Below are 11,575 nucleotides of genomic sequence, written 5' to 3'. Positions count from 1 at the left end.
GCGCTGAGAGGGGCGCGGCGGGAGGCTGCAGCTGGACACGTGGGGATGGAGCCGGCTCCAGGCGCCAGGCGGCTGCGGAGGAGCCGGAGGCTGCAGGCGCAGGGGATAGAGCCGGCGCTCGAGCGACCCCAGGAGGAGCCCAGGGCTCCGCCGCTCAGCCCCGAGGACGGGCAAGCGGGTACCCCCGGGGAGCCCGGCCGCGGCGAGACCCTGGGGGTGGCCCCGGCCCCGGCCCCTGCCCTGCAGCGGCGGAATCCGGCCAAGAAGGGCAAGGAGGCGCCGGCGATTCCCAAGGGGAAGCCTAAATCCGGGCGGGTGTGGAAGGATCCCGGCAAGAAGCGGTGAGCGGGGAGGCCGGGCGAGAAGGTGGGGTACGGGTGGGGGGAGCCAGGAGTAAGACCATGGAGTGTGGGTCTGGGAGAGGGGGGAGACTAGGGTAGGGTTGTGGTGGCATAAGGAAGCTTATGGCGCTGGGATCTAGGAAGGCTTGTGACTTTCCCCATGATGTATTACAAACAGATGGAATTGGAGATGGGCGCTAATGCTAAATGGGCACCCAGGATAACACCTCTCCCCTTTGTAAAAGTGCTCTGGAATCTGTTCCTGACTCTGGCCTGTTGCTGTGTGAAGCTGTCTTAGTGTAAATGCTCCCCTCTGTGTGTTGGTGGCTGATGGGAATTCTTTCTCTCCCCTCTTCTTCTTTAGGTTTTCTCATATGATTCAGGACAAGCCGCTCCGCACCTCCTGGGAGCGAAAGATGAAAGAGCGCCAGGAGAAGAAAATAGTCAAGGATTTTGCCCGGCATCTTCAGGAAGAAAAACAGAGGGAGCGTGAGGTAAAGGGAGGGGATGGAGCAGCACAGCTCACTGCCCAATTATTGTGTGTGTGTGTGTGTGTATGTGTGTCTCCCCTCCCCTGCACCCACATGTTATCACAGCGGTAAACTAGGCTCCAAGAGGAGGCCTGCAATGGTTAATGAACCCCAAGATTTCATGGTATCCTGACCTTGGAATTGCCACCCTTCTGCCTGTCATGATCAAGTAACCTTGCTGTTCTGTCTCAGTTCCTTCAGCTCTAAGTCTCCAGTGCAGAAATGTGCCTCTCAGGCTATAGAAGCCTCCCTCAGACCCCCCAGCTCTAGTTCCCACCTCAACTCACCTCTTGTTTGCCTCTAACTTAAGTGTTATTCTTGAGCCTGACCTCTCTCCTTTCCACGTCCCTCCTGTCCAGTGTCTGGGACCTTCCTTGTTGCCTCCATTGCAGCATTGCTTGTGCATGCTGCTGCTTCAGCTCCACCCCGATCTTCGGCTCTCCTTCCTAAGATTTCCCTGTGTTTCATCTCTCCACATTCCCCTTTGTGGGATAATGATAAATACGAAGGGATACAAATCTGAGATGCCAGTCCTGCTGTGTCAGGATCTAAGATGACCACTAAGAACACCCTGGGCTCCAGGAGAAACTTCTGTTTGGGGAGGTTGTTCCATATGTGGCGTGTGGGTTGTTTGCATCTTCCTCTGCAGCATCTGGTGCGGGCTGCTGTCAGAGACAGGATATTGGGCTGGATGGATCTCACCTCTGATCTGGGGTGGCAGTTTGCATGTGCCAATCCCCTCACTTCTGTCCTGAAACAATTCCACTGGTTTTCTTTTCCGTTCCTGATCCAGTTTTGTTTTAAAAACCTGTCACATCCTAGCTCCAGGCTATCTCATGGACTGTCTCCTCTTTGCTCTAGCCGCCTTCTCTCTTCCTTCACACCATGCAACTTAATTGTATTACCTCTTCTTCTGACACCAGCGTCACCCCTCTTTTGGATGGTAGCAAATGTTTGGGGCCTTGCCAGTTATTTTTCCAGTAGAGGAGAAATCAGTGACACAGTGTGGGTATAATCTAAGTGTGACTTTGATGTATTTATACTATACATAGGTTTGGCAGAATTCAATTTTTTTTATCATTTTGATGGATAATATCAATGTTTATTTTTAAACATTTTTTTCTGTTTTTTATTTACATTTTCACAATTGTATGAAATTATGGGGGAGTCAGACAATTTATTTAGTGACAGTCAAACACTGGAATTCAAAGAGCTAAAGCTTTATGGCTGTTAAAACACAAATTATCAACATCATGTCAAAATATGCAAAGTAAATAGCTTTAAATCAAACCCTAATAAGTTCTCAAGCAGCACTTTTCTTACTTTGCCCATCTGTACCTTTCAATTATTATTGCTAGAAATATTTTTTCATCAATTTCAGTGTGTATGGTGAAATAAACATTTATTGATAAATATCTAATACTTCCAAGCTTACCCATACACCAGTCCTGGAACAGAGATGGTCAAACAGCATACAGGGCAAATTTATTCTTCCGGGAATTTCTGAACAGCACTAGAGCCTGGTTCCCAGGAAGCAACTCTGCCTCCAGAATTGACTGAACAGAGCAGTGAGCAACCTCTCCCACCATTGATGTGGCTTCCTCCTTCCCAGGATCACTGCTCTCAGAACCCTGCATAACCCAAAACTAAATGACCCAGCATATCTGTCTAAGAGTCACACTGTTTAAAGGGACGCTCTCCAATTCCAATATTCTATACTTCAAGCCACTCCTTGATCTTCTCTTTATCAGTCAGTAGGTACCTGCATAAGGAACAGAAATTTGATAATAGAGGGCTCTTTAATCTAGCAGACAAAGGCATAACAAGATCCAGTGACGAAATTGAAGCTAGATAAATGCATACTAGAAATAAAGTGCAAATTTGAGCTCAGACTAGATGATCACAATGGTCTTGTCTGGCTTTTAAATCTATAAGACTTGTGCACTAAGAAAAAGAACTTGCGAGAGTACAGGAGAGTGCCACCTGCTGGAACCACTCCAAGGAATTAAGCCCAACAGCTGATACATAAGCTCCCTCTGGTACATAACACAGTAGCCTAACTGCTCAGTGGCACAGGTCCCCACAAACTCATCACCCCAGTTTCCTGATGTTTACTGTCTTTTCTGCCCCCCCCCCCATTGGATACAGAGTGCAAAGTGAGGGGTGTGTCCTGCTATTCAAAGCCCTGTGTAGGACTCTCTGGCCACCTGAGATCGCCTCTCCTTCCTGCAACTCCGATCCCAGCATTCCACTGAAGCAGTGAACGCACCTCCCAGTGGGAGAGGCTTATGAAAGGAGTCAGAACTTCCATAGCAGAGGTCCCTAGATTATGGAGCTCTCACCCACTCGTTGCGTTGGCTCCCCTGTCCCCCAAGAAGGATCTCTACACACAGGCACACAACTAATTATTAGAGTACCTGGAGAGAACCTCACTGGGCCTGGTGCAAGAGCCTTCTCCTCTGCAGTTCTTGCCCTCTCTGCTCTCTTGCCTCGCTGATTCTATCTCTCTTACGATCTTTGCTGTGGACCTCTCTCACCTTTTCTGCCTCTTCCCCCTCTGCTCCCATTCTTGGGCATGACCCTAGAATGCAGTTTCCCTGAATGGCAGGATATAAAATCAAAGCTTCACTGTGCTGTTTCTGCAGGAGAAGAAACAGCGCCGGGAAGAGAACTTGAAACGACGCCTGGAGAACGAGCGGAAGGCGGAGATCGTACAAGTGGTGAGTGTCCTGGCTTTTTAGCCTCTCCTGCAGGGAGACCCAGAACCCACCTTTCCAACATGGGACAGATTCATTTGAGGGGCTCCTCCCCCTGTACTCACTGTGTCCCGGTTGCTGCTCAGGAAACCATATTTGTGTTGAGGCCTGACACGTACTCATGTCAGATTTTTGTGAGTTGCTGGGGTCAGCCCAGTTTTTCCTCTCTGCAGAGACTGGTTCTTGTTGAGTGCCCACGGCAGGCACAAGAGGGTGAAAATGAACGGAGAGAGAGAGAAATCCAGATGGATAGTGGGAAAAACAGCCTCATACTGGAATCTATGAGCCTGTGGAATAGCCTTTTGTTGTGTGGGAAGCCTGTCACTAAAACTATTCAGAACTAGACTAGGCAGAGCCCTGCTTTAGCAAACAGCCCTGCTTTGGCTCCAAGATGTGTGACTTGCCCCAGTGCTATGGGTGGCTGAAAACTTTCCACTGAAACTGTTTTTGACTGAAAATTGGAGGATTAACTTTTGGGAGTGTGGGGGGTGAGAACTGTCTTTTCTTTTTTTTTTCCATTTGAAAAACTGAAATGTTTCCTTTTGGAAAAGCTGCCATCATGCCTCCTAGGAGTTGTAGTTGAGTTACCTCATGCTCCCTTTCTTCTCTATAGGCTGGACTCCCCAGCCAGACTACATTTCCCATAATGCACCACAGGCAGGACTGGCCGTTCTGTACAGCTTCATGAAGGGACAGTGTGATGCATCATGGGAGATGTAGTCTGACCAGGCAGCCCAGCCTATAGAGGAGAAGTGGGATTATGAGGCACTTGAACTATAACTCTCATGAGATACCACAGCAGCATTTTTTTCTGACCAGCTGTCCCCAAGAGTTGTTTTGTCCTTGGTCTGTGTTGCTCCATGGCTGAGGTTCACAGCTTTTCTCTCTTGCTCCACCCCTGCAGATCCGGAATCCGCTCAAATTGAAGCGTGCCAAGAAGAAGCAGCTGCGCCGGATTGAGAAGCGGGATACGCTGGCACTATTGCAGAAACGCCAGGTGCAGCGCAAAGAGGCCAAGGAGTGAGGCTACAGCGGGGAAGGGTAATAAAGCCTCAGGGCAGCTGATTCTCTGGGGTCCATCTGTCCTGACACTGCTTTCCCTGCTATCCTGCCCACCGCCTCCTTATGCCTTCACTGGGGACTCCCCATCACCTCTCCTCCCTGCTGTGGGCTGATCAACTGCACTGAGTACACGCTGCTGGCTCACACGCAAGAGCAGGAGGTTATACAAACCCACAGTCTGCACGGCTGCTCTTAAATGGAAACCTGCATTGTCTTCTCTTGCACCAGCGAGGCAGGATGCTGCAGTCCACGGCGCCGGGAGGTGTCATAAGCCCCGATGGGACAGGGATGAGATGTCCTCATATTGCCTGACTTGGGGCAAATAAACCAAAGACTGAGCCAATGTGTGAACTGGAGCCCCTGGTGTTAAGGGCCTGAATCCTCTTAATCAGCGCACGCTCACTTGCTTGTGTAGCTGGTGGGAGCAGGGCTGGAGCAGGGAGCTGCTTCTGGTGTCTGTCTTGGCCTGTGCCTCAATAATTTGATCTTCTGTTAGGAGGAACCACATGGAAAAAGATTTGGGTTTGTAAGGACCTGGGTTGTGGGCTGGGTGCTGTGTCTGTTGCTGTCTTATGTTTTTAATGGGCTGTCACCTTGGTCTGCGGTAAAGGACAGAAGTCCCAGCTGCCTAGAATAGGCCAAGCTTCTCTCCCATCAATCTGCTTCTTCCCCAGGTTTGAGGTGGGTGTTCGTCCTTCTTGCCTTGGCCTTTCTGCTGAGACTGACAACAGGAGGGTGGGTTTTTATTTTGCTGGACTCCTGTTGGAAATCAGCCTGAGGTGACCCACTAACTCGTTGAAGAGGTTCCTGGCAACAGCTAGGAGAGGATGATGAGGGTGGATTGCTTCCAACCATGTCAGGGCTATAATTGAGAAGGGATTTGTTGATCCATGCAGAAATATTGCTCTGGCCAAAAAAATGAAACAGAAAATACCAGCCAAGTCTGTGTCCTCTTCTCTCCTTTTCATCCAGAGGAATGTAAGGCGCAGGGAGTGTCCACAACAAACTGTGGTGGGGCTGACAGGAGGGAGCCAGACACGCTGTCCAGGAGCCATTCAGCATGGGGAGAAGGCTTGTGGCCCCAGAAGGAGCAGCGGGTATCCGTGCGCTGCCCGCACTCACTAGTGCCACCCATGCAGCTCCCATTGGTTTCAATTCCCAGCCAATGGGAGCCGTGGAGTCAGTGTAGAGGAGCAGGGGCAATGCGCAGAGCCACCTGCCTGTTCCCACCCCCGCTCCAGGGGCTGCAGAGACATACCAGCTGCTTCCAGGAGCGACGTGGGGCCAGAGCAGGCAGGGAGCCTGCCATAGCCCCGTTGCACTGCCAACCAGGAGCCATTTGTGGCAAGCGCCTTCTGGCCAGAGCCTATACCTCACACCCCCTCCTGCACCCCAAACCCCAGTCCAGAGTCTGCACCCCAAGGTCCTGCCCCAGTCCTGAGCCCACACCCAAACTCCCTTCCAGAGCTTGCACTCCTCACCCCCTCCTGCACCCCTGCCCCAGGCTCATCCCAGAGACCCCTCCCTCACGCCGAACCGCTCATGCCAGAGCCTGCACTTCTACCTCAGCCCGGTGAAATTGAGTGTGGGGGGGATGGAGTGAGAGGGGCAGGGTAGGTCCTGGGTTGATCTTAAATTCAGAAAGTGATCTTGTGCGTAAAAAGATTGGACACCACTGCTGTAGGTAAATTCTAAGGGGACAAGGAAGCAGGGGGGCTAGAGAGGAATGGGGGAGCCTGTGTGTGAAGAGTGAATTGCTGGGAGGGGGCAGCATGGAGTTGGGTGAGGGATAGATCTGTAAAAAGAAAGAAAGAGAGTGGTGAGGTAGGCCTGAGGTGAAAGGAAAGGGGATGGTAGTGAGGATTAAGGCTGGGCATGAGGGACACTTAGAGGGGTGGCCAGACATGTATCAGATAACAGGGCCTTTGACTGATCCTTCCTGCCAGGCTGATGCCTGTAGCAATAGATCACCCTGTCTCCTGCAGTTGGCAGCTGTCAGCTGCTGGACTTCTGCCTCCAGCCCTGCCGGGCACATCCTGTCACCTGGCTGCACCAGCAGCCTAGCAACCCGCTGAGCTGCTGCATCCGTCCCACAAGGTGAGTCTTGCAACTGCCATAATAACAGGCCCATGCAGAAGAGCCTGCCCGGCCAGGTTCACTATAGTAAATGGTGGAGCCCATAGCAGAGGGGCAGGATGCCCACTGAGGCTGAGCTGCTCCTTCTCCAGTGGGTGTAGGGTGGATGTGGCAGCAGCCACGGAGTTCTGCCCAGCCATGCCAGTAACCAGGGTTTGCATCAGTCCCTCTCTTACCAGGCATTTACGTGATGGCAGGGTGTGTTTGGCAATTGCGTGGGTGCCTCTGTCCCTGGTAGATGCTGCACTGCCAGGGATCTGACTCCCCTGCCCTTGGGTAGGAATGGACGGGCAGGAGCCTTGGGGCGCTCTCTGGGAATGAATATGGGGCAGGAAGCACCAGAGCTGAGTTTTATTCCTAGTCCTGCCACTGAGCCTCATTATCTCCCTGTGCCTGGAAGGTCTGTAAAACGGGCCACCTCCAAGGCCCAGGACGGGTTAATGAGGTGATGCTTTGACAGTCTAGAAGGGCTGAGTGGGAGTGATACACGAGACAACCCCGAGAGTTCCCTCATGGACCTTGCGCCATGGAACAAATTAGGGTATTTGGCAAGTCCACAGGTCCTCTAACTAGGAATACAATATCCAGGTGGTTGGCTAAAATGTCTGATATACCTGGGACAACAGGAACAGATGTCTCAACCATGGTTGCAAAAGAACTAAATAACCCTTGCATGTTTGAGTTAGAAGAATCTAAAAGGTTAGAAGATTCCTGAGACCAGGTTCAGCAGTTGCTCTTGTAGCAACTGGAATTTTGATTTAGGGAGAAGTGGAGTTCTCAAGCTGAGCCATTACAAGAGAGAGGTTTAAAGGATGAGCTGAAGATTAAAAAGCTGTAATGCACTTGTGATAAGCAATGGTTTGAAATATTGAGGGAGCAAGATTGCTGTTTAAGGAAAATGGCCACAAAGGCAGCAAGCAGTAAAAGTGGTTCTGAACACTCAGAACCAGCAGACTGGCTAACCATGCATATTGCCAACAGGAAGCAGCTTGCTTATAGGAAGAGCTGCAGGCTATGAAGGTAGTAAACAGTGCAGCTCAGGGAAGCAGTGCTGTAGTGAGCATTAAGAAAGTTGGGTTCAGAAAATTGGAGGAAAAGAACAGGGTTAGCTCTCGTACAAGTTCAGCAAACTTTTCTGGTCTTCCCTATGGAAGTAATATCAATAACCTGAAAAGAAATGAAGTTTTTCTTCCCAGGAGGAGATTCTGATTCTGTAGAGAAACAATTGGTGAAATTAGTGCATGGAAATCCTGAGTTGACTCAGGATGGGAAGGTACCATAGAATGTGATGTAACACAGTCTGAAGGAACGTTAGTGTCACAACTTGGCTTAACAATGAAAACAGCAGTAATGTTTAATAATTCATATACTGCTTTAAACAGTCTAGGAAAAGTTGTAGGTAAAATACAGAAAGGGCCACCCTCAAAGAAAAAACCTCAAGGGGCACTGCTGATACCTTTGCCCAACAGTGGGCCACAACTTAAAAAGGAACCAGCAAAGCAAACAAAATAAAGGGGGACTGTGACGCGGCTCGGCCGCGGTTTGTCCCTCAGCGGGCCTGTGGGGGACCCCACAGCCTCGCTACTAATAGCCTGAAGCTCGGTCCTCGGTTAGGGCGGGTCAACAAACCCTGAGTCAATGGGCTCAGGCCCTCAGGCTGAGCAGTAATGAGGTTTCGGCCTCTTCAGGCCAAAGAAAAGGGGGAGTCTGCCACCCAGGAGTTGGGTGGCAGGGGGGGACGCAGGCCCTCCCACTCCGCTGCGTCCCAGCCCGGGGCCCTAGCAGCAGCAGATGCTGTCAATGGGGATCCAGGCCACAACACACTGACATTGGTTCTGGCAGTGCTGCAGCCAGACTGGGGTCGGCTACCCCCGGGCTACTTCCCCTCTCCCCATTATCGAGTACCTGTGTCGTCGTGGCATCACCAGCGGTCTCGACCACCATTGGCTCCCCTCCACTTCCCCCAGGCGGGACAAGAAGTCCACGTTAGCATGGTCCTTACCGGCCCTGTGGTGGACGGTAAAAGCATACGGTTGTAGCGCCAGGTACCATCGCGTAAGCCGCATATTGTTTTTCATTTGGGCCAGCCATCGAAGTGCGGCGTGGTCGGTGACAAGTATGAAGGGGGCCCCCAGGAGGTAATATCGCAGGGCATCGCAAGCCCACTTCACCGCCAAGGCCTCCTTCTCGATCACGGTGTAGTGCCCTTCTCGTGGAAACAACTTCCGGCTAAGATATATAACAGGGTGCTCCTCCCCATCCGCTTCTTGGGACAGGACCGCTCCCGGGCCCACCTCGGAGGTGTCCGTTTGAAGGACGAACCCCTGGAAAAAGTCCGGGCTGTATAAGACGGGTTTGCGGTAGAGGCATTCTTTGAGAGCCTGGAAGGCATGGTCACACTCTGAGGTCCACTCCACCCGTCGGGGAGAGTCTTTAGTCAGGAGTCCTGTTAACAGGGCTGCGATGGAGGTGAAGTCGGGGATGAACCTCCGGTAGTAGCCTGCCAGTCCTAGGAATTGGCGCACCTGACGCTTCGTCGTAGGGGGTGGACATGCGGCTAGGGCTTGGACCTTCCCCACGAGCAGTTTCACCTGTCCGTTCCCAATAGTGTACCCCAGGTAGGTTGTCTCCTGCCACCCGATACGGCACTTCTTCGGATTGGCGGTCAACCCCGTGGCTCGTAGGGACCGCAGGACCCCCGCCACTCGCTCCAGATGGTTCTCCCAGCGGTCGCTGTAAATGACCACATCGTCCAGGTACGTGGCCGCGTACTCTTGATGTGGACAAAGGAGGCGATCCATGAGCCGCTGGAACGTTGCAGGGGCCCCATGTAGACCGAAGGGCATCCGAGTGAACTGGTAGAGGCCCAAAGCGGTGGCGAAGGCGGTCTTCTCTCCTGATGCAGGCTCAAGGGGGATTTGCCAGTATCCCTTGCTTAAATCCAGGGTGGTAAGGAAGCAGGCCTCGCCTAACCGATCCAGCAGCTCATCTACGCGTGGCATCGGGTACGCATCGAACTTCGAAATAGAATTGACGCAGCGGAAGTCGATGCAGAAGCGCTGGGTGCCGTCTTGTTTGGGAATCAGGACTACAGGGCTGTGCCACTCGCTCTGGGACAGTTCGATAACGCCCAGTTCTAGCATTGCCCGAACTTCCTCCTCGACAACCTGCCGCATCCGATAAGGTAAGGGCCTCGCTGCCCCTCGGATCACCATTCCTGGCTCAGTCTGGATGGTATGGTACTCGAGGGTCGTGTAGACCGGCTGGGTGGTGAACGTCTTACGGAATGCATGCAGGAGGCATCCGGTCTGTTTTCGTTGCTCATCAGTGAGCGACTCCCCGAGCTGAGGTGTCGTGGGGTCCTCAGGCGGGGCAGCCCGAGGCCCTAATTCCAGCTCTGGTGGGCAGGGGTTGATCAGGAGGCCTTCTCGTTCCCGCCAGGGTTTCAAGAGGTTAATATGGTACCTCTGGGTCTTCCTCTGACAGTCGGGCTGGTTAATCTCATAGGTGACTGGCCCGACCTTCCGAACCACCTCATAGGGCCCCCGCCACCGGGCCAGTAACTTGGATTCATTGGAGGGCAAGAGAAGCAGCACCCGGTCTCCAGGTTAGAACTCGCGAGTCTGGGCCCCTCGGTTATAGGTCTGGGCCTGAGCTTCCTGCGCCACCTTCAAGTTCTCTTGAGAGAGCGTTCCAGCTCGGGTGAGGCGGCCCTGAAGCTGGAGGACATATTGTAGAAGGCCCTGCGTGGGTGAGGGGGCCTGCTCCCAGGTCTCCCTCATGAGGTCCAGGAGCCCTCTCAGATGCCGGCCATACAACAACTCGAAGGGGGAGAATTTGGTGGAGGCTTGGGGCACCTCCTGGACAGCCAGGAGCAACAGTGGGATCAACCGGTCCCATTGGCGCAGGTCCTCCGGGGAGAACTTGCGTAGCACGTCTTTCAGGGTGCGGTTGAACCGCTCCACCAGGCCGTCGGTCTGTGGGTGGTACACCAAGGTGAGCAGCTGCCTGATCCCGAGAAGCTCACAGACTTGCTGCAGTAGCCGGGAGGTAAAATTGGTGCCCTGGTCAGTAAGGATTTCCCGGGGCAGGCCCACGCGGGCAAAGACTTTGACCAGTTCATCAGCAATGATCCTCGCCGTGATGCTCCAGAGCGGGACAGCTTTGGGGAAGCGGGTGGCATAGTCCACGATGTCAATCAGGGCCCAAGTCAATCAGGGCCCGCGTCTGGCAGTCCCTGACGATTACGGGCACGGTGACTTTGGTAGCCTGCGGCACCCGGGCCCGGTTTTCTCCGGTGCAGACGTGCCCAAAGCTGCAATCCATCTCCGTGCAGTCCCGCTGGAGGTGTCCCTGCTTCCCACAGGAGAAACAGGGTCCGATTTCGGATCGTCCGGGTCGGGTCGCACCACCTTTCGGGCTCGTAGCGGGGCTCCGCGGGACGCAGCCAACCCCGGGCCTGGGGCCTGTAGGAGTTTGCCGAGGGGGACCGTTGGGCCGCCTAGACTGGGGTTCTGGCTCCGCGGGAGCATCCGCGGTTCGGCGCAGGTGCTCGCTCGTCTTTCGGGGTTGGGGCGCTCGAGCCCTAGGGGACGGTCCCGCAGACCCAGCCCGACCGGGTTTTCCGCCGCAAGGAAGTTCTCCATGAGGGCGACGGCAGCAGCTACCGTCGGGGGCCGGTGCCGGAGGACCCAAGCCCTTCCCCGCGATGGGAGGATATGGAGGATCTGTTCCATGAGCTCCTTGGGGT

General features: G+C 53.4%; 1 protein-coding gene across 1 annotated transcript; it reads left to right on the top strand.

Annotated features, from left to right (window-relative positions):
- The first annotated feature begins 10 nt into the window (after positions 1-10).
- CCDC86 (coiled-coil domain containing 86) lies at positions 11-6,117 on the top strand. The gene is made up of 4 exons (XM_039537802.1): positions 11-341; positions 706-835; positions 3,517-3,591; positions 4,532-6,117. Exons 1-4 carry the CDS (start codon positions 46-48, stop codon positions 4,649-4,651), a joined length of 621 nt encoding a protein of 206 aa, XP_039393736.1. The 5' UTR covers positions 11-45; the 3' UTR covers positions 4,652-6,117.
- Positions 6,118-11,575: the final 5,458 nt, after the last annotated feature.

Source organism: Mauremys reevesii, linkage group 4 (assembly GCF_016161935.1).
Source record: "Mauremys reevesii isolate NIE-2019 linkage group 4, ASM1616193v1, whole genome shotgun sequence".
NCBI lineage: Eukaryota > Metazoa > Chordata > Testudines > Geoemydidae > Mauremys > Mauremys reevesii.
The sequence above is the reverse complement of the archived record's forward strand: the minus strand, read 5'-3'. Positions and strand labels throughout refer to the sequence as shown.